This window comes from Platalea leucorodia (assembly GCF_965183815.1).
Source record: "Platalea leucorodia genome assembly, chromosome: 1".
In the NCBI taxonomy this organism is placed as follows: Eukaryota; Metazoa; Chordata; class Aves; order Pelecaniformes; family Threskiornithidae; genus Platalea; species Platalea leucorodia.
In genome coordinates this window covers 65643390-65666980 of record NC_138823.1, presented here as the reverse complement: position 1 = coordinate 65666980, position 23591 = coordinate 65643390, and the positions used below count along the sequence as shown (strand labels likewise).

The 23591-nt window shown below is 39.9% G+C and overlaps 1 protein-coding gene across 5 annotated transcripts in view; it reads left to right on the top strand.

The window, feature by feature from the left end:
- The window catches only part of MBP (myelin basic protein), a 123765-nt gene that overhangs the window by 55413 nt on the left and 44761 nt on the right, over window positions 1–23591 (top strand). For all 5 annotated transcript variants that reach the window (XM_082313594.1, XM_082313595.1, XM_082313596.1 and 2 more), the window contains exon 3: window positions 6362–6473. In XM_082313594.1, the coding sequence (XP_082169720.1) occupies window positions 6362–6473 (112 nt within the window). The remainder of the gene's footprint in view (window positions 1–6361; window positions 6474–23591) is intronic.

Here is a 23591-nt window from a genome sequence, read left to right as displayed (position 1 = left end):
CATAGGAAAATAGTGTGGAACTGGTAATGGAGAATGTAGCAAATTTTTGAGTTGGAATTCAGTGGTTTTTACTGCAACCCCTCAGTACCTTAAGGTTTTAAAATAGACTGAATGCATTTCTTCAAAGACCCGGATAATGTGTTTGAGGCATCTTAAATTCAAAGGGCCTTTGCCTGCCTTGGGGGTTAGTGATGGGATCCTTTTGTTGAAGCTTCTTTTGAAATTCTCCATCGGTGGCGTTAGCAGCAGTAGCACTGTACTGTTGGAGCTGAGAGGAACAGAAAACTGGAAAACTCTAGCTCTCTCTCTTTCCATCATTCTGTCATTTTTTCATTCTTTTACCTTATATCTCAAATAAGACTTTGACACATGCACAGGAACATAAGAGTAATTACTTTGTATAGAAGTTATTGAGTAGAGGATATTTTGAGTATTGCATTTTAGAAACTGAATGTAAAGAATCTGTAGAAGTGAAAATTAAACTGAGAATATAAGGTATACTAGAAAACTGGAGATAACGATTGTGATTAGCTTGCTGTTTAAAAAAGTTATTTTATTTATCTCAAAATTAATAGGAAAATTTGAATCCTTTTCATGACTGGTGGGGACTGAAGAAGGAACTGATGCAGGAGTTCCTGCAACATTTTCAAGGGCTTGAAGCTGTAGAGATAACATGAGCCCAGCCTCAGTCTGGCGTAACCCTGTTCTGAATGATGGCAGTAGCCTTGCTCGGGGGAGTATGAATTAGCCGGTATGGCAACGTTAAAATTCACCATTCACATTCTGTGCAAGAAGCCTGATGTTTGCTAGTATGTGTATGAGTTTCTATATTAATGGAAAGGGGGTTGGAAAGTCTCCACAGTTAAGAAGAATTAATGAGTGAGTTCAGGAAGATGTTTGAACGTACTCGTTAATGCAGGTCCAGGAGATCTCTGCCCACCTGCAGGGGGCCAACTGCCGTTCCACGAATTCTTGCTGCTATTAAAGGTTGTCCACAGCATCTCTTCGGTTGTGTTAAGCTGTGCCTGTAAAATTCCTCACAATGGACAGGAGCCAAGAACTTTGAGACTGGAGAAGAAAATAACAAGGAACTTCTCCAACTTTCATGGTAGCAGTGTTGTTAGTCCTTAACCTGGGGATGCAGAGCACAAGGCAAAAGTGACAAAGAAAATTATCCCCGTTAAGAATGATTTGTATCCTGTCCTGCTGATTGCAGCAGTATTTGGCATTTAGAGGAATGTTCGTGTGTTTGACAGACTTAGATACGTCTCTCTCAGTCATGTTACTGTCACATTTTTGAAGGAGCCTACATCCATGATTTAAAGATTTTTCTTTTTATTTCCTTGGAACTCTGTGGAATATCAGTTAGTGGTGTTGGGAAGAGGCAACGTATTTAATGTCCTAAAGGTGTACTATAACCTGGACATCATACATACATTATGTGAATGTTAAATGAAAACCAGCTTTGCATGATAGAATTCGTGTGAATATCACTGCAAAAGTGGAAGATCAGGAACGATTTGCTGAGTTCTTCAGCTAAGTCTGGAGTTGCCTGATCTACTGCTATGGATACAGTTTAGATTATTAAGATTGTTATTGCCTGCAACAATTTACCCTTTTTCTGTTCTTCCAGAATGGAGGCTTATTGCCAGTCAAATCTGGTTTTATCCACTAGAAACTCTTGTCTGTCTTTTGAGGTGGCATCTGTTGTTTATCTTAATTTTGTAAATCCAGTGTAGAGGAGGAATCGAGTGTTTCACCATGCCCGCAGTTCTGCCAGGTCTTGTGGAGTTAAGTGATTAAGTGCAGGGAAGGTAACGTGCTATGGACAGGAAGGAATGAATGAGAGAAGGAACTGGAGAAATGGCCGTGCTGCCCAAGCAGCCGTTTGTGTAGTCATGGTCTGTGGTGTCTCGCTGTGTTTAGAACTGTTGATGTCAGTGTGCTACTTTTCTGAAAATAAAGGAAACTTCACTCTGTTTTTATTTGTGCCGTTGGGATGGAGCTAAACATATGCTAGCTAAGTACATAATAAGAAAACAGAATAGATTGTAAAAGGCGGGAATGAGAGCACAGACAATACAAATCTCTGCTTCAAATTGAATTTCTTTAGTTCTCTTTTAGATATAACGCTAATGCTTCTTCAGTAATGGTTTGGTTTCTGATGAGAAGTTTTAGCTTTTCTGTGTGTCTTTCCTTTGCAAAATGAAGTAATTGAGTAACAGCTTTATGGTTAAAGGAGAAGAAACAAGCCCTTCCTAACAAGTATGGAAAACTGGCAAGGTAGTTAAGAAGCTGGCTTGAATACTCCAGAGTACAACTTTCCATTTCTGAGTCCTGTGCTTTCTTGAAAAAATACCTGCTTCAGTAAATGTAATACGCTTCACTGCACCTCTTAGCCTGGTCTTTTATTGTAGTGCTTGCAGAACACAGGTCATTGTAACTCAGCATTTCTTATCATTTCCCATTTAGGTTAAGATCATCTAAATGGGCACTAATAGCAGCAAAATACAAAAAAACCTTGTTTCTTGCACAAACGGGTGTATATATAGCCAAAACATGATTTTTGATATTGCTATTTGTTTGTTGCAAATATTTTGATAGCTACCTGTTGTATGTATATTTACTTATCAAAATTTTAAAATGTTGTATAATATGGAGACTGTGGTGTTCACTTGGTGGATAATGGGAAAACAAGCAGACTGAGTGACAAGGCATTGGTGAGTAGCTACAGTGGGAAGCTGGGCCAAAAATGTCTTGTAAAACTGTGGCAGATTATAATGCAATTTCTAATTTTTATCAGGGCTGAGTCAAGAGCAGCCGTACATGTACATATTCACATATACACGGTTGCAGTATATATGCACATCTTATTTTGTAACTGTTTTATAGAACGATAGACATATTTCTAGGCTGTAACCAGCTGTTATGATGCAGTAGATGCTGGGCTAGCTACTTAGGTGTTTTATGGTATTTTGGAACACGAGTGGTCCGATTCATGTAAGAAATGCAACTCCAGTCTGCTTTGGTAGTCATCTTGGTGCTCTGTGGTTTCTCTCCCGATGTCAGAACACCTGCAGAACGGGGCATGTCCTCCTCACTTTTTCTGAAGTACAGGTTGGAGGCCTTAGTTCAGAGAAGGGTCTAAGCACACTGAGGATGCCCATCTCATCTCAATAAACTTGATTTGAATTCCAGTTTAATGCTAATTTTTGTGGTGGTTGAAGAGATGCTTTTGGGGAGAGTGAGTGATTTTTTTTTTTTTTTTTGTGAACTTAGGCTTATATAGTATTTACTTCATGCTAAAATCAGGTGTAATCTATAGTTCTTGGGAACTGATACTGTAAAATAAACCTATTTTGCCCATCACTTCTGAAATTGCATTGAGTGCTCAACCTGAAAGTAAGAGCTAGATAGAATTACATTTACTGTGTTATGTACAAAGGGCCTTTATTTTATAACCAACCGCAAGCACTTTGTAACTGTAGGTAAAGAATCACTCTTGGCACAGGCAGTGTAAGGGAATGTGTTTGCACTTTTTCTGTTCGTTGATAGAGACACTTAAGAATTTTTAGGACACTGGAAGAAAGAATTAAGCAACTGACTAGATCTTGTCTTTTAAAATGCTGTTTTATAATATAACTTGTTTTAGAGCATCTGGATCATCGATTGTTCTTTTGCAGTGATTTTTTTCCTATTGTTTTTGGTAATATGAATATTAGATATGCCAGTAATAATGTGTCATATAAATTTTTTACTGAAAATAATAAAGCAAAAGAAATCTTTTTAGAGTTTATGTTTTGTGTAAGAAGCCATGCCAAGCACATTTACATCCAACCATGCACTGTCATGTTTTAGACTGATATATCACACAACTTTCCTGTCGACATCTTGGAGCTGACATCTGTCAACACCAACATTGCGGCTTATCCAGGGAGCAGACAGCACAGCTGCTGTTTAGTTCTCCCCAGTGATTTAACTCGAACCAAAATATTTCAGGGCTCAGTCTTTCCAATTTCTCTGAGACTGCCAAAACCGAGTTTTTAAAGTAAGGGATGCGAACATCTCCCTGGTAAGAACTTGGAGTGACAACTCATTTTGTAGACACCTCTGAGTATCTGTTGGGTAGTGTTTTGTTGCTGCCGCTCTTGATGCCTTGCAGAGCTTTCAGACTCTTTCAGTCATTTCCCAAGAGAAGCAAGAGCATGGGAACAGCAATCCCTCTCCTCCTGCACCACCAGCTTTACCATACAGTAAATACAATGGAATACATTTGAAAACGGAGCTAACAAGCACTATCTTTACAAAGCCTAGAGCAATAGGTCTGATGAGGAGTTCAGCTGTCCCCTTCATCTAGTAAAGCCCTGAACTTGGTTTGATCATATAATTGTATGAATTTTGTCTCATCCATGATGGCACAATTTTTAGTGTTTTTTTGCTTTGGGATTGGCTCACTCTGCTGTAGCAGATGTCGTCTTCTACTTTTTTCAGAGTTGAAGGCTGTTTTCCATCTCTTTCTGCAAAGAGGAGGTAGTTGAGTTGCTGCTCCCTATCGAGCAGCTAAAATAGGATGGAGAACCCACCTTCAATCTGCAGCTTACTGAATCAGAGGCCTCTACATGCAAGTGGTTCTGTAAACCAGTGCCGATGCTGCGTACCTTGGCACGTGTCCCTTGTGTGTGTGGACAGCACCTAGTGCATTGCAAACTGGGTGGCTCCCCAACTTATGAATGATACCTGTGGGGACAGGGCTCATGTATTTGTGCTGATCACAAAGTTGTTTGCCCAAAGCAAGTTATCTCCCAGTGTAGCCACTGCTAGTTTCTGACTGGGTCCCTGCATCTTCCCGAGGGACGCTAGTTAACCCAGACTGAGGTGAGCATCTGCTAAAACTGAGTGTCTCCTCAGCTTTGAGAGATACATAGTGGATGGGGTTTCTGTGTGGGAGGCTCAGGTTGGTGCCTTGAGGGCGTGCAGAATCCTTTCTTTTCTGCAGGTGTTTCTTCCTCTGAAGTATAGTTTCCCCTTTCCTGTTCTCTCTGCTTTCTCTAATTCTTGCCTGCTGCTGTGTGACACCAGTAGGCTTCCTAGGTCTGTCTGTCTTTTTTTTCCTGACAAAGCTTGCTGTCTTACTTCAAAGTCTCTTGAGTTTACGTGCCCTAAGTTTGTACTCCTGTGTTCTATATGGAGGTTGACAGACTTAGTTTACCTGTCTCCTTATATCTTCTGTGTGGTTATTAATAACGGGAAATAAGAGACCACTTAGAGTTTGGAAGTGTGGTACATTTCTGAGGGCAGAACTGGTAATTTTCATGGACAGATTGTATAGCAGCATTTTCAAAATATAAGTCAGAATTTAGAAATTGTACAAAGGTAACTTCTCCAAAACCACAGAAAATCTTCTGAATGAGCATGTACTTGAATAGAGCAATATCTGTCCTTTAAAAAGCATAGGCATACTACATTTCTCTTTTTTTTTCCCTTCCTCAACTTTTAGTCAGCTTTTTCCAGTAATATTTAATATTGCATCAGTCATGTCATATCCATCGTTCAACAGTTGACTGCATATGAAGTTCATTGTCTGCATTGCTGCAAGCATGCATATACATTTCTCTTGAGTACCAAAGTAAAACACTTTGAAAACATGAGTTACTTTTTCTTTAGTAGCAATATAAATATTTAAAACTCAGTGCTTCACATGTTATGTGTTCTTCAGTGTTTTCTAGCTAGGGAATGAAATGCTTTGACTTCTGTCAGTTTAAGTGCTGAGAAGCTGTTGACTTATCTCTGGGCCCAGTCCAACACCAGGTAGCTAACTGGCAGATTTGTTTGAGAAATAGATAAGTACTTGTGCTTTAAACAGTACATAAATTGGTTAAAGGCTTGAAGATGGCTGCTTCTAAGCAATAGTAGCTCTCTCTAGCTCACTTACCTTTGCTCTGTAAGGAGAAATATTTGTGCACTATCTTCTGATCTCTTGGTTCCCTAAGTCAACAATGGAAGATGGCAATAGAAAGAAAATGAAATATGAGGAGGAAAGGTGGAAACTTACAAGTCTGTCACAGTTTTTAAGATGGCCCTCTTATTTAGATGTCTTCTGTAGTCCTCCATGTTATGTCCTCTAGTCATATTAAAACAGACTCAAAAAAAAAAAAAAAGGTGTTTTCTGAGAGTATTTTTCCTCAATATTTTGCAAAACCACGTGTGTATAAATACATACATATGAGAGAAATAGTAAAGATACCAAACCCCTCTGTGTTAATGTTTCCATATTCAATAAGAACGTAATGTGTGCGTAATTAAGAAGCTTGAAGAATGTTTATGCTTGATAACCTTATCTGAAGAAATGCTTGTTTTACAGAATGCTGAAACCAAGGTGGAGGAAGCAGCTAAAGAGAGTCCGAAAGCAGCTAAAGAGAGTCCGAAAGGAGCCAGACTAACACAGCAGTCTTCAGAGGATAATGAAGTATTTGGTGAGTTACTCAAGACAACTGGAAAATGTTATTTGATCTGTTAGTTCAGAAAAGAATTCCCACAAAGTCCTTGTGATCTACTTCATGTTGGTGTATGGCATCTGGGTGAGGGCCATACAGTTCCACAGAGACCTGGAAAGATGGAGGAAAGGACAAAGAAGAAAACAAAGAGGGATCAAAGGTTTAAAAGAAATCATCTCTGAAGAAAGATTTGCGGTCAGTTACCACAGAGAAGAAAGACTGAATGCAAGTCTTCAACAGAATTAAAGATGTATGCAGTAAGAGCGAAAATAAACTTTTCTCTGTCCATGATGGCTAGGACAGCAGTGAGTTCTTTAAATTGCAGAAAGAAAGATTTGATTAAATATTGGGAAGGGGAATCCTAAAACAAATACTAAAACACTGGGATGCATCATCTGGAAAGTGTGGAGATTTATCATTGAGGGCCATTAAAACAGGTTAGACAAGTAGCTGTCTAAACTGATGTAATGTAGTTCAACTTGTGGCAGAAGGATAGACTAGACGACCTTTGAGGATACTTGGAAGCCTAGATTTTAGATGAGCTCCTCTTGATAGTTTTCTGTGAATTCCTTCCCCCCTTTCCCTGTAGGTTTTGCTGGTAGTTTTATTATTTGATTGGAAAGCTGTATTTGGCCTTTTATTCTGCATTAAGATTCTGAAAAGAGCCAGGGAAACCTTATTATTCCAACTTTATGTTAATTTTATGCTAGTAGAACTCCAATAAAAAATGCAGTAATCTAACATTAATGCAGGAGAGGTGAGGGCAAGGCTGAAAGTTTATCAGTTGATGTGGTATTTAGCTCCATTATGTTTTGGAGTAGAAACCCAAAATCTGCAGAAGTCATGTGGATTTTAAGGCTGACTAGCTTAAAAACTTCTGGATGAGCCAACTATTTATGAATACAGTAAGGAATTTTTTTCTCTCAAGATACAAAAGGAATGCAGCATGAATAATTAAGTCTCTCTTACTATATATGGAAACAATGCTTGTGACCATTTAAACTGGTTTTGTTTAAAATTAGCTTTCCTCTATGAGATAATGTAGTGTGATTGACGCATGAGGCTGAATTTCTGGTATGAATGTTTCCAACACTGATCATATAGTGCCAGCAACTGAAGAATCCACAAGTGGATTTACGAACTAGGTTTCAACTTTACTAATTCAGTGGTGAGGCTACTACCTCATTTCCTCTACGTATGCTCCGCCAGTTATTTGCAGTAGATCCGGTGTTTCTGGTTATAGAGCCCCACAGCACTGTGTAATGTGCACCTCAAACTGTGTCCTTTGTCTGTTTGGTTCTATCTGGTTTTCCTTCTGTGAGAAGGATGGAGACAGCAAAGGAAGGAGATCTCCATCTGCCTCTTTCTACCAACAAAATCTCAGGCTTTTAAACCTTTTCTCTATTCTGATCACTAGCCCCAGGTACCAGTGAACTAAACCAGGGGTTAGTAAGTGTCTGGTCCATATGGGGACTGTGAACTTAAAAAATGGGAACTAAAACCCATGAAGTAGGGTTAAACTCACCATCCAGTGATCCATACCCTCACTACAAATTCTTTTACTAATTTAAGAAGGTCGATGTGCAGTGCACAACATGTTCTTCAAAGCTAATGATTTACTAACAAATTGCTAAATATTTCCATGTTCCAAATCTGTGAACTGAACTGCTTATCTAAGATAAGCCAGTGATCAACCTTTGATAACTTGGCACCACAAGGAAAATTTCTTTCCAACTCCCAAAGCAATCAGACTATAGTGTATCAACCCGTTTACCACTTCACAAATGAAAGTCTGGTTTGTTTGGGTTTTTTAAGATTAGATCAAAATGGCAAAAAAGAAGAGGAAATATGGTGCAAATGGAGTCTGTAATCTTGTTTTTCACCCTGGTCAAGTGAGGAAACCAAAGTGGACTGAAGGTGCAAATGAAACAGCTTTAGTGTGAGATGCCCTGAGAGTCAGGGAGGAAATTTTGGCAGATACAAGTTTTATGTCTCTGAGAATGATGCTACCATATGTACCTCCCTTTCCCTGCAGTTCTGGGCAGTTTCTTAAGATGTTCAGATCCATCTCATAGGGGATAAATGATAAGCTTGAAACAGTTTTCCCTAGGTGAGTTATTTGTTGTCCTGTGACTTAAATGGTTGGATTGCAGACCCTGCTCAGTTATTCTCCCTCTGGCTTGATCTATTTCAAGCTATCCCTTATTTCTTTCTTCTTTCTTTCTCCCCAGTGATGCTAATTATAATGAGCATCAAGTATGCACCAGGAGTTGCTTAATTTATAGCTTCAGCTTTGACTAGAATCCCTCTTCTGAAGAATTTTAAATAGCCTCCGGTCTCTGAGCGGCTGCAGCACAGCCTTCCCTTTTCACATAGATCGCCGTCTTCCGTGCCTTATTTATTTATTTTTCGCAAAGATGACTTTCCCCAGCTATATCTGGACAATGCCACCCCCTACAGAAAGGTCAGCACAGGCATCCCTGCCTGATGCAGCCGCTGAGCCCCCTGGAGAAAGAGGGGCAGCGCCCCTGGACTTCTGCTGCCTTTTCTGCCTGGGTGGGAGGGAGGGCGTGCAGCAGGCGCTCAGAGGAGCCGGGGCCCCCCTGAGGACGCTGGCTGTCCCTCTTCCCTGAGCCGCCCGGTGGCAGCAACTGCCAGTCCCTGGCGGCCACCGCCGGGTCAAAGGCTCCTTAGGAAAGGAGACGGAAATCTCTTGCTTTGTTCTTGTCTCTTAGCGTGGTCCTGGAGCAGGTGACAATATGATTTATCAGCAGCAGGGAACCTTCTGTACTGTGGACAGCATGGAATAGATGCAATCACTAGAGATTGTTATACAGAAGATATCCGAGGGAGCTGTGCTGTTTGAATGCAGCAATATTTCTTCTGGAAATAGTTGTTTCCGGGGTAAGTGTGGTTTCTGCAGTCCCTATCAGCTGGGTACGGTTTTGGAGGCAAGCACAGTATATTGATTGAAAATGTTGTGGTGATAAAGAACCAAGTATGGATATCTCTTTCACGTTTGCTAGACCCAATAAGCACTCTTTGTAAATACAAGTAAAGATTGATCCATTACTGTGGACGGCCACTTGTGATTCAACATGAATGTCTTGGTTTTCTTCTTCCTCTTCTTGTGAGTTGAATTTGGGAATTGCTACTCTGGAGGGTTTTTTTGCATTTCTCTTTAATATTAATTTTTATAGTGGGGTATGGCTGAAATGTCCTTATCAGCAATGGAGCCACGTTGTACCAGGTGCTTTACTAAACAAACAAACGAGTCAGGTATGTCCTGTGTTTGAGAGCCCATTCTCAAAAGCAATGAACTTTTTATACACAAGGATAGAGTGGAGAAATGGAGCAGAAGGGTAAGGATATGGGAGAGAAGAAATCTAGTCTGTACAGTGATGGTATTTATAACTATGAAATTCTGAATTAACAAGAGTTAGTTTTGTTTGTCCTTTGAAAGGATTTTCTTGTGACACCCAACAGAGTTCTGTTGTCTGAGATATACTGAATATGCATCTGTGATGTGGAACTAGAATGTCTTGCTTGCTACAAACTTCTGTTGAACTTGCACGTAGTCAACATGGTCTCTGTTGCAACCAGTATGTAGTCAGAAAAGGATTGTGAATGACATCTCAGTCCAAGCGAGAGAAGAAAAGTTGCTGGGTAGAGTGCTATGCATTTAAAGAAATAAATTAGGAGGTGACTGATGACCTTACTTCCAGAGATAATTTTCAGAAGTTTATTAGATCCATTGATACTCTACAAGTGTGAGGCAGAAGCAGAGGGCCAAACTGCCTGTCATTCTCACGGGGAGGGCTGGACCTTCCTTTGGTGCAATCCCTGATTGCATTAACTGGGAGAAGGAGAAATGCAGATTTTTGATACTTTCTGTCTATAGGGCTGAACTAGCATAAAATTACAAGTAAGGAAAAATTCTCCCTGGGGGAACTGTGATATGTTGACAGCATATTCCTCTTTCTGATAGCAATGAAAAGTCCAAGTGTATTAACTTTTCAAGATACAATAAGTCTTGATCTTCTCAAACAGGAAAGTTTCATTTCTATCTAGTAGATCAGTTCTAAAATTGTATCTGTGGAAGTGGCCATGTTTTTTGCATGGTTTAGTGCTTTCCAGTGATCTGTGCTGTGTGGCTGGAGTTGTACTTGTTGGGTTTTGTTGTTGGTGGGGTTTGGTGGGGTTTTTTTGTGTGTTTCGTTTTTATAAAAAAGGCACAATGAACTCCGCGCCCCCTTGCCAAAGATCAGAATTGTAGAGCTTTTCCCACATTCCCCCCCCCCCGCCCCCCCCCCCCTTTCACTTAAGCAGGAGGTAAGCTCTGTTCTGAGTGTGGCAAGGCGACACTGGGCACAGCACCATCCGTCGTTCTGCCGTTTCTGTTTGCAGTGCTGGGTACATCCTGAGGTATCTTTTGTATGCAGAGCTCAGGGATATAGCTAGAAACTCTACATTCAGCACAATTCCACGGCAACCCTGACGGACCCCGATTCATTGCTTATGCTGATGCCTGCTGCTGTGTCCCACGCAGAATGTCCTGTGGATATTTGTATAACCCTACGCAGGTTGAAAAACTTCTGTCTCAACAAGATTTCCATCTGTAATGGTTTGACAGATGTAGTCATGCTCACCGCTGGCCTCCCTTAACATGGTAGGACAAGGGTAGCGGCAGTTGCTGCAGTCCCACCACATCCACATGTAGGAATTTTTGGATTCTGTGTATCAGATACAGTTATTGTTTGCTTTTTTTTCCCCAGTTGGTGATTTAATGATGGTATATAAAGCCCATTCTCCTGAAATAATAAGCAGCGTCGACCTCTTACAAGTTACCAAGTGGTTGTACAGAATATACTTAACAAGGCGGGACTATATAGGATTGTGTGTTATATCTGTATGGATTTCACTTTTTTCTTGTATCCATTTTTGCTTTTTGATTCTCTTTTTTAAAAGGGAGGGGGCAGAAAGCAAAAGGAAGAGCTGGAAGGCATTTAGCGGCTCCTGGCTGCACAATGCCTTTATCAGGAGGTGATTTGTTCATGTCAGGAGCTTGCTAAAAGCTGAGGGTTATTGTAGTTCAGTGACCTTCTTACTGGGAAGCTTCTGTCTTTGTAAACACAATCAATTGTGGGACACAAGCTATGACTTTAATGCAAAATAATGGCAAGCTTACACGAAAAAATCAATCTGGTGAGACAGCAAATTGTCCTAAAGTAGATGTTATTACCACGGTGCAGTTATTCCCTCTTGCATGAAAGGTATATGGGGGAATTTAGTCTCCTGTAGTTTTTCATTATAAGCTAAGTAATGATTGTGTAGTTGCAACTATCCGCATATTTCCACTTTCCTTCACTGTCTCCCTCCTTTTCCCAGTTTCTTGCAAGACTTGGCCTGCCTGCTTCTATCCAGAGACCACTGGTTTATCAAAATTACAACAGCAAGACTGGATTAACTTTCTGAGATGGAAAGAATAGATTTACATTTTACCAAAGAAATGCTTGGCATTTTTTGTGCAGTTGTTGGATCTCAGAAGTAGGGCTGAAACTCTGTTCTTGCAAGATCTTATGTATCATAAAACGCTTTTTGCAAGCTATGTGTAGGGAACCTTGCCCAGTTTACATATGGACAAGAGAAGCCGAAGACTAGAGAACTGCTGTGGTGGAAAGAGACCCACAGGATTTCAGAGGCAGCAGTTGGCCAGCCGGTGGGATTTTTTTGTTATTTTAGGGTTTGAAGCTTTTTCTAAAAGTATAAATATTTGCATATTGATGTTAATTCTGTGGTTGGTTTGGTTATGGCTCATCTTTATGGATTTTCTTTTTTTAACAGTAGCATTCAAACATGTTTTTTTCTGGCAGCCATCTGATGCTTTAAACAGTAACAGTAGCTCTTGGACATCTAACTAGTTAATATGCCATTATAATTAATGTACTGCTCTACAGCAGCATCTAAACCTTTAAGATTACTTTTAGCGTGGCACTGATGTTTGCCACAAAATTAGTGCACAAGCCCTTAAGGTGCTTTTAACAAGTCTGATCTGGTATGATTTTACTTTTTTTCTCATCTGTACCACATGCAGGCTACATGCATGACAGAGATTTGGGGTTTTTCTCCTCCTTTCACAGGGACTGGAGCTGTTTCTAGGTTCGCTAGCGTAGGCAGGGACCTGAGCTGGTGATGCCTGCTGTATTTTTAGCAGTGCAGGGCTGGTGGGCTGTGCTGACTGTAATTAATAAGCACAATAACAGTATAATAAATGACTTATTCATTATTTTAATGCTATACAGTGTACAGGATCTGCTGAATTTTTTCTCCTTGTTTATTCAGTAAGAGTGAGTCTGTATGCGAGATGGGGAGAAGCACAATAGGAATTTACCATCCTATTGTTATCCAGAGCACACATTGCAGCTGATTGTAAAAGTGAGGATGGCTAAGGGTGGTCTAATGTCACATGCTGCGGGGTGATATGAGGCCTTTGGCTAATTAGCTAGCCGTGAAAAAAAAGTTACTCCTTTCCCAGTGTATTTTGTCGTCTTTGTCCTGTTAGCAGGCTGCAGCCCAAGGGAGTATTCTGTTTGCACAGAAGAAACAGAGTCCTTAGTGTTCTCCCTCACTGATCCTTATGTACCATCTAGTTTGGTTAAGGCAGGATTTTATCTGTAAATGAATTAAAAGTGCTGCTGAAGGATCCTTATTTTGGGGAAAGTAGCTGGGATGTTGCTGTTGTCCCATTTCCAGTTTTGTTGAGGCTGAATAAATGCTCAGTTCTGGTTTGAGTGAAATAAGAAGCAGAATAGCCCTCTGTGGGCAAACTGCTCTTCTGTCGTGTTAGCTGAAACAGATGTTGTCATTAAAGTTTAATTACGCTGTGACTCACTTTTTAATGCAATGGCTAGAGGAGAACCAGAATGAGTTTTTGTACAATCTATTAGGAGAATATGGAAACACCAGCTGAGACTGATAATCCTGTTGTGTCTTAAAAAAAAATAAAATAGGAAGTCTACCAACTTTGGCTTCCTGCATAGCAGAATTATGGAATTTCATTGGGTAATTCCTGGATCAAATCCATAGTACTTGATTTAAGCCAGAATAATGTCCTATTGCAAGAACTGTATAAAAACAAAGGATTCTCCTCAGGCTTTCAGTGGTCAGTTATCCTGGTTAAAAAGAGGCACTTTGGTGATGGTCTAGCCCCCATAATTACCTCTGATTGCATCACCAGGCTCCATTAGGCTGCTCATAGCACACATCGTAAGAGAAAGATCCTAACCCAGATTTTTTCTTACCTGAATGCATAAGACAGAAACCAGGGCAAAAAGGGGATACAGAGGTAAACATCTTGCCCTCATAAACAGAGTAGGTCAGTATTAAGTTGGTGCTTCCCATCCAGTGTGCTGTCGATTGGGGGAAATTTCAATTCCTTTTAATTCCTTGTCAGGATCAGATGGGCCTGAGAAATACTGGCTTGGATTTCCTAGTGGTTCTTCCCACTGACACCCCCATTTAAGCCTCATTCATTGGCAATATTGTAATTAGCTCTATTGACTTTAAGCTCAACTCTCTATAGTTTTGCCAAAAATCAAAAATCCATCAACCTGTTCTTCCAGCATTAAAGGGGTGGGCTGGAGTATGAAGAGAGCTGTGGATTTTCTTATGTTCAAGTCTCAAGTTGTTTGCCTGAAGGCTGTGGAAGGGTGGTGAGAGAGGCGTTGTAGCTGCGTCCTCTTCTCCAGCAGCAGCTCTTCTGCGAAAGTGTTGGTCTTGGTATGCGATGGGTGTAGCTCTGGAAGGGAGAGCCAAGCAGCAGTAAGCCCACCGTGAAAGGATTATGAAAGTAGAGAATGACAGCATATTGTAAACACCCCACGCAAGCTGTTTTGGCGGTGACCCTGACAAAATATTTTTATTTCTGTGCTGAGTTAATCTAACTTATTCTTCAGCCTAATGTATGACATTTGCAACTGCGTCCACAAGACTGATTATGAATCTAATGGTGAAGAGTGAAAGCAAGAAGGAACGCAGAGCTTTTGAATGAGTGAATGAAAATTTGCAGGAGTTGGCATCTCTTGTCTTCCCCTTGGCACTCCCATCTTTGTACCCTGGAGCTCTGTGAAACTACAGGGCTTCAGTACCGTGTCAGGCAGCACATCCAACCCATACTGGATGCTATGGCTTTCTGTTATGCATTTGTTCAACAAGGCTGACTGTGGTTTGGCTTAACTCCTTAAAATACTCGGCTTGGCAGCACTTGTGCAATAGTTCAGTTTTATGGGCGTGACAGTGTCCCTTTAAGTGCTGACAAGGAGGCACAGAGCAGAAATGCACATCTGAGGTATCTATTTTTGATGAGGAAAATAGAAGTGAAAAGGACTAGTATTTACTGGTGTGCACACACTGGTACTTGTACAGAAACATCCTGGTGGCGACAAGACTGCAGTCGCTTACAAGCCTTGCGGGGAGCAGAGAACAGCCATGATAATGCTGTTCTTTATTTTCAGTGCTGTTCAGAGCAGGCTCCCTCTCTAGAGCCTTCCCTATGCTTCCCTTCCCTGTTGCCAATGAAAAGCTTGGCTTACTCTAGGTCTTTTAATATTCCCACTTAATTAGAAGGAACCATTTTTCTACTGGATACAAAGTATCTCTATCAAAACAGGAACTTTAAATTAGTCTGAGTGATTTTTAGTAGCTGTTGCCCATCGTAATTTTTTTTTTCCTTTTTGAGCCTTCTTGCTGTAGCATCTTAAAATTTCTGCTCTGCGTGATATTAACCATGGAAAACTAATAATGTCCCTGGTAGAGCTGACAAGGAGGACTGCAGCAGAAATCAGTATTTTAAAGACTAAACTCGGTTGTTTAAACAAACACATGTATGGAAAAAATACTTCTAAATCTCTGTTTATCTCGAGTGACTTCAACAGAAACTGGCTACAGATAAAAGAAATTCACAAGAGTTCTCATTTCTGTTCTGAAAGATCTGTAATAGGATTTTCTTTTTAACTTTTGCTTGTGGAAAAGTGATTGAATATGCTCTTGAAACAAAAGCGATGGGTTTTGGACACCTAACTAAGCCACCGCATGATGTTACCGTAAATAGACTTTGTTTCACTGAACTCAATGGAGACAAAAAGAAAATATTGATGCTTCTGAAATAGATACTTAACATTTGACAAACTATTCCTTCCTTGAAATAAGTGGGCTTCCCTGAATGTTTATCAGGATGTGGTGACTCTATTTGCCTTGATTTATCCACACGGGACCTCCTGCTTTTTCCACGCAGTAACTCTACTGATTTCGAAGAGCTACGCAGTGGTTAGGCCTGAGTTGCTACCAAGGAAGATGCAGATCTTAGGTCCGTGGTACGTGAAGTCCTCGGCTCGGCTAGCAGGCTTGGGGAAGCCATCTTTCGCATCAGGCATCCTGCACGCTGCTGAGGCAGCTTCAGGCAGAAAGACATTTCCATTTTCTTGTCTGTAGATGCCTTGCAGCCCAAAGTCAAATGGGGCAAGTAGAGAATTTTATTCTTGAATTGTTGAAAGGCTAAGTTTTAAATACTAATATTTATTGTTGTGAGTGGACTGAATTTTTTGCAAAGCCTTTCCGGGCGGGATTAGTTCTAGACATGATACGTTTTCGCCTCCTTTTGCTTCACCTATTCATCAGGTCTAAAATGTCCCAGTATTTAGTTTTTGTAAGGTAAGGTTGTGGCATGAGCAGGACTTTGCCACATTAGCGGCATTACTCTGTCACCTTTTACTTTCTTTCAGGCTGTCCTTTGTTTTGTGTGTCATGTTCAATCTCGTATATAAACGGGCCATCCTTAAAATGACCACCAGACACCTTTGTTTGGTCTCCAGATTTTATTGCCATGGTATCACATGCCTTTTGCATTTGTCATCATAGGAAATCTATTGCAAAATAGGATGAAATGGAAAACTTAAGGTGTGTGGATACCAATTATACAACAAGCCTAATTTCAGTCTGAATCCCCTGCTCAGCATTAGATATTGTGCTGGTTTAACTCCATCCAGCAACTAAGCACCACACAGCCACTTGCTCACTTCCCCCCCCCCCCCCGGTGGGATGGGGGAGAGAATTGGAACAGTAAAAGTGAGAAAACTCGTGGGCTGAGATAAAGACAGTTTCATAGGTAAAGCAAAAGCCACTCACACAAGCAAAGGAATACAAGGAATTAATTCCCTGCTTCCCATAGGCAGGCAGGTGTTCAGCCATCTCCAGGAAAGCAGGGCTCCATCATGTGTAATGGTTACTTGGGAAGACAAAAGCCATCACTCCAAACATCTCCCCCTTCCTCCTCCTTCCCCCAGCTTTCTATGCTGAGCATGACATCATATGGTGTGGGATGTCCCTTTGGTCAGCTGGGGTCAGCTGTCCCAGCCGTGTCCCCTCCCAGCTTCTTGTGCACCCCCAGCCTGCTCGCTGGTGGGGTGGGGTGAGACGCAGAAAAGGCCTTGACTCTGTGTAAGCACTGCTCAGCAGTAACGAAAGCATCCCTGTGTTATCAACACTGGTTTTAGTACAAATCCAAAACATAGCCCCATACTAGCTACTGTGAAGAAAACTAACACGATCCCAGTCAAATCCAGCACATTCTCCACCCCTAGCCCTGCTTTCCTGGAGATGGCTGGACACCTGCCTGAAAGCTTACTTATTTCAGTTTATTTGCCAAAATTTCTTGAAATAATTTTACTGCTGTGTTTCAAAATATAATTCTGATATGAAGATCTGAAAGCAAATTTGTTTCAAGATCCATGCTGAAACAAAACTCTCAACCAAAAACTATCAAGACCCCTGAAAAAATGAAGCTTCCCTCTTCTTTTTCTACCACATTACTCCATCCTTGCTGTGAGGGATCAGTGGCTGCCAACATCATCGTGAACTGCACAGCCTACAAAGGGACAATGATAAATGAAACTAAACAGAGGAACTTTCCTAGGCTTCAGCAGAATTAGTAATATGCTTTAACACTTTGAAATACTATCCAGAATTTGGCATAGAAATTTTGGTGGATTTGGGCTTAAAGTGAGAATCAGAAGATGGGGCAAAATAACTGTTTTCCTCTTTTCTCTCTGTGACAAATCCCCCTGGGCTCCAGCAGAGATATGTTACCTCTGTTTCCATATGCCAGCAACAATAAATCTGACTTCTATTTCAAAATCAATGCTCACCGGATTGTAGTAATTTGTATTTAGTGTCCTGTTTTCAGGACATGGATTGGAGCCATCAGTGAGACTGAACCTAATTAACAGGATTTTCTGAAAGTGAGAAGCCCAGGAGGTGAGACTTTTAAATGCATGCATGCTTGGGATTTTTCTTTTTCCTTTTTAACTGCTGTAAGTATTTTCATGGTGCACTTCACTTCCCCGCCCCCCCCCCCTATTACTAAAGTACCATAATCCAAGTGCAGACTCATTTCTAGCATTATTTCAGTTGTTATTCATACTGGAGAAGCACCTGGTCGAGGACTAGGACCTTGCTAGGCCTATTTATCTGTAAATGTAACGGGAAGACTGTAAGAAAGTTGCTCTGCACCCATCAGAGCCGATTCCTATTTCGCAGAGTAAGTACTTCGTCTGCCAGGCAAACTACTTATGCACCAAGGAGTTTGTTGCTGTCTAACTGTAGTGCAAAAATCAAATTGCTCTAGTTTTTGCAGATGAACTGCAGTTTCAGGGTGAAGCCAGTTCTGCTTCGGAAAACTCAGTAGCGGCAGCACAACAGCACAATTACTCTACTCCTCTCTACTTGCTATTTCTGCCCTGGACAGTTACAGCTACAATATTATACCTGTACCAATATAGTTCTGCTGCTCACTTCTCCCTGAAAGCAGACATTGAAGTTATTTCTCTCTCCAGCCCTTCCTATCAACAGTCTTTTTATATTGACTTGTAATTTTTCTTCCCGTTCTAAATAATTATAAGGGGTGAAAAATGTTTTTCTAGTTTCTGAGTTACATTTCTCCCACCCACTTTTTCTTAACATATGTGCTGATTACAAATGTTTCCTGCAGTGAAAATACAAGGCTTTTTTTAATGTATTTTCTTAGTTCTCTTGTAAAAGGACCATTTTAGCACTACCTAAAGTTAAGTTACCCATTACAAAATTTCTGAGTCTGAATGTTCTTGCAAGTTATTTTCAAGCTTCCAATAAAAAGAAAATAAGAAAAAGAAAGCATGCGGGGCTGCCCCCTCAAGAAAACAGAAGTGAATGTCTTGAAATCAGCGTGTTACTCAAGATCGCACACTGCTAGTCACCATGACTCCCGACCTCTTTGTAATAAATCATTCCTGACATATACAAATATCTGACTTTTCTAGTCAGCGCCCTGTGTTTTTCAGAGTATCATAATCATGTTCTTTATCAGGAATGAAGTGTGGGAAAAGGCTGAATATAAGCTAGATGGACACAGGGAGCTATTTAAAATGAGAGCATTTTCTCCACCGTCTGTATTAGTCTGCTTATGTTGACATAGTTGTGATGCAGCACTGCAACATAAAGACCTATATTTTAAGGGCCAGATTCATAATTCAAATATTCTGATCTAAATAAAAATATAACCCCTTTAATTTAAGAGATTTCTTTTAACTGACGAAGTACAGAAATATTTGATCCTTATGATGGTTTTATTTAGGTGTTTTATTTGTTTTTTTTAATTACATAATAAAAAGACGTTTGACTTAGAGGTTCTCAGTCAGAATGTTGGAAAGGCGTAATTTTTTTTGACCTGAAGTGTTAAAAGAAAAAGTATCTCTGCAAAATAATGACATTTTCATCTGAGTGAAATATCCTAACATTTCTTTGTTGTAAAATACTTTTAATGAGGTCACATCTTTCTGAAAATTGCAGTTTATTTGCATGAACTGTAGGTTTTTTAGAATCCCTCAGACCTCCTTAAAATGCTGTGATTACAATAGTGCATTTATTTTTAAGGATATTACTTATACACAAAAATAAGGAATCATGCTAGTAAGCTGTGTTTTCCATGGAGGGGGAAAAAAAAAGTAGTACAACTCAGATTAGGGGGAGGAATTTGCTAAGGCATATTTATATCCTTTCGTGTGCTGTAGATGCATCTGTTTAAGTCCTAGTGGGGTCTAGGCTGGTTTGTGTGTTAATTCAGAGAACAGTAACTTGCACACAGTGGAGACGCACAGGCAATTTTGTTGACTCTCTCAAGCGTAAGTTGGAAAGCACATCCGTCTTCTGTAGATTTTTAGCACATAGTACCGATTCAAGTTCTTGCCTATATGCTGCTTGTGCTAAAGTGGCATGGATCAGAGATGGTTTGGGGTTTTTTTTGGTTTTTTTAGTTTGTTTGTTTTGTTTTGTTTTTACTAACATGTATGGGTAAGAGGCTGGGCATTTTATTTTTGAGATTACTGGTAAACAATGTTTTCAACAAAACAATTCAAGAATCGTTAAAGTGCATCACAAGACTATCTTAGTGACTTGAATGGAATATTCTAAAACAAATTTTAAGCAGTCAGAAATAAAAAATCATACATATTCTTAGGAGATGGTAGGAGAGAACAGCATGGAGTAACCTTGTTCTTTGCTAATTGCTTTATCTTTGTGTGCAGCTTTTTAGTCTACTGAGTGGGTTTTGAGTGTAGGGGTTTTCCTTGTGTTTTGGAGTGGTTTGGGTTGTTTGGGGTTTTTTTTGGTTTTTTGGTTTTTTGGGGTTTTTTTGGTCTCGTATGTTAGTATCTGCTTGCCCTAAGAGTTTTGGATCAAATGCACTTACAGGTTTTTGCCTGTGGCTTTGGGGAGAGACAGATGGATCTGGGATTAGAAACACATCTGTATCTATTTTGTTATCCTTAAACCTGCTTCATCATTCAACACACAAGCTCTCAAGCTTGAAATCCTTGAGTAAAGGTTTGCTTGTACACTTACGCCTTCTAAATTAGCCTGGTGGTAAGCAAATTCAACTGTTGTCTGAAAGTGCAGAAGAAAAATTCCAGGTCTGTGAAAATCCTTCACTTAAAATGTCCTGCCAGCAGTTCTACCTCGGCCTTTATATGTGATAGGCGACATATCTCAGATGATCTCAACTCTCAGGGGCACATAAGAATAGAGGCATTCTCTGCGTTCATGAGTGGTTGGAATAACACTGTGCTTAGTGATCAAATGAACAATCCCTTTGAGCTTTCGAGATAGTACCCCCTCTCACAGGGCATCGGAAAGCATTTCTTTAACAATTATGCAACAACAAAGCACAATAGTATCGCTGGTTGCCACGATTTCTTTCGGAGGAGAAAAGTCAGAGTTTGTATCTTACCTTGTTACGATCTCAAATTAAACCGCTTCAGCAGTCAAGGAACGGGACCTAATCTGTTGCCAAATCCCTGATATTAGTGGAATAGGCTGCTGCATGAATAAGTGTTCAAGATTTTATGCCTATTAGTCCATGGATTTTTGAAAAGATGTCACCTGCCAGGTGCTTGCGTTTTTTTCCAATCCCTTTTCTGTCCTGCCTGCTTTGCATTAATCAGTTTAAAAATCCTCCTGGTGTAAACAGAACCTGTACTGCCGACTGTACTTTTCTTATGCTCTGGGTCATTTCTCCAACCTATGGTTCCTCCCATTTACTGTGACTTATTCCCAGTGTGTGACTATGCTATTTTACTGCTGTTCTCCACTTTTTCTTGCCACCAGTCTTTTCCCTGTGCTTTTCTCACCATATTTTCTTCTCACCTAGTGATCCATTTCTTTCTGCCAGACCTTCTTTAGCTGCGTTTGCATCTTTCCATCTGGCTGGTTCCTTCTGTTTCTTCGTTAGTCTCTTCCCCTCTTCATGGTCTTCCTTTACTGCCAGGGGTCAAATCTACCTCAGCTGCTTTCTAGCAGCTATTCTGCCCACAAACACCTGAAGTTCTTCTCCTGGTGAGCTTCTTGATTATTAACCTGGATGTTACTGCAACCATACTACACAGTATTAGCCACTCCATCTCTCTTCTTGCATCCCTGAACATCGGAAAAAGAAAAAGGGAAAAAAAAGGTCCATATGTTCAGGGTCAATTTTAAAGTTATTTGGATTTTTCTTTTTTTGATTTTTAAAAAGACAGACGCCCTTCCTTATTTGTAATAAGCTGACAGGATATACACTGCATGTGAGATGCTGCAAGCCATGTGCCAGCAAATACTCCAGGCTTGCACAGATGAATACTGGTGAGATGAGCTGGGTTAATAGCACTGCTCAGAGCTGTTGTGGCCATTCTGCTGTAATAACAAATTCTAGTCAAGGCTTGAGCCATCTTCTGCAACAGGACATACTTGAAAAAGAAGGTTTCTCTGAAAAGTTTCTTCTAACAAATTATACTCTTTTCTGATAAAAGTCCTTGTAGTCAGTGAGTCTTTAACCAGATTTGGGGCCTAAGATACACAGAGTCAGAATCAACAGAAGTGTACTCTCTTTCCAAATAGCAAAATAAATTATAAATACGAATCTAGGTAAATTTTGTTACAAATTGGTCACACTTGCCAGAACTTAAAATACTGTCATCACTGAATGGTTCATTTGTTTAACAAGTAATAGAAATCTAAATCTCGGTTGAAATTGGAATCTGACCTACTGTCTCTAATCTGCTTACTAGACAGGAGGAGTTTATTTATAGTTTCTTAGATAGCAGCAATTTTCAAGTAAAATTATGCCAGTGGGGGAAAAGATACTTCTATAAAAAGGCCACTGAATTATTTGCATCCTGATGTACATTTCATAAACCACAAATCCCTCTTACATTGCAATGCATAGATCTTAACTTACTATGGTTGAGCCACTGCAGTCACTACTAATAAAATGAACTAAGTTATTTTGGTTTTATGGTTCTTAACAGAACTTTTATTAAATGATTTTAGCAAACATGTGGCATCCCTGAAAAGCTGAAGCTTTAAGAAAGCAGCACTGGTTTGCCATAAATCTCCTAAGCATGTGATAGACCATTTCACCAACGTACAATGGTTGAATGTATGTATTTGAAAGGCAAAGGAACTAGCTAACACGAGAACTTTTAAAAATGTTAAGTAAATCGGTTCAGTTCAGTTTTGGAATTTTTTTCTTTGAATCTGAAAACTAATAACAATGCCAAGATTTTCTTATGTTGTGTATGTGTGTGTACAAACATGTATTTGTATGACACACAAGTGTTGCACAGTTAGACAGCAGTAGAATAAATGCAAACATACATATATATATATATTCTGTGTTCTTTTGGATGTTCATATTACCTAATCTTTTCATTCTAGATAAAGAAGAATAAAAGTAGAAGATTGTAAATTACATTCATTTAAAATTAAGATCAGGTGCTTACATTTTTTGCTGGTGCAGTGCCCATGCCCCATTAAAATCGCAGAAAAAAGGGTCTAATCTTAAGCAAAATTTGCTAGTTCCCAGCCACTGAAATGGGCCTCAACTTAATATTGATAATCCTTGTGTAAGAGTTTTACTGGCTTCACCCCCCTCTTCTCTCCCTGCTAATTAGATTGATGCTGCCAGCTTACCATCTTTGGACCAAGAAACATATTTTTACTTTTGTATTCACACTATTTATCTATGCTTTAGGTTTGTCTGTACATTTTAGGAAAGGGAATGAATTTCAGTCTTAGCCCTAGATTTCAGATATGACCTATTATTTTGTCTGGAATCTGTCCTCACTAGCTCTTCCTACTGATGCTACTACTTTGAGAGAGGTTTTTTTTGCTCTGATAGTAGTTTGTCACCGATCTTTTGCTCTTACTAGTTCAGAAAAATGCAATACCAGCTGTTATCAGCATATAATCTGTATTATGTCCTGCTCTGCTTCAGAATCCCTCAGTGCTGTTAAATCCAGCCAAGTCAGGCTAACAGGTGCTTGCAGCTTCCTTTGTCTGAAACTGAGCTCTGTGTAGATTGAGACATTTGTAGTCTGCGCTCTAATGAGCCAGTTGATTTAACGAGAACTTTGTTCAACTGCATAAGTGTTAAACATTTCTTCATAGAACAGTAATTGCTGTGAATTTCCTGTGTTGTTTTATTTTGCTTAAAATTAAAATTGAAGTCTAGGTTTTATTAAAGCAGAGAGTGTT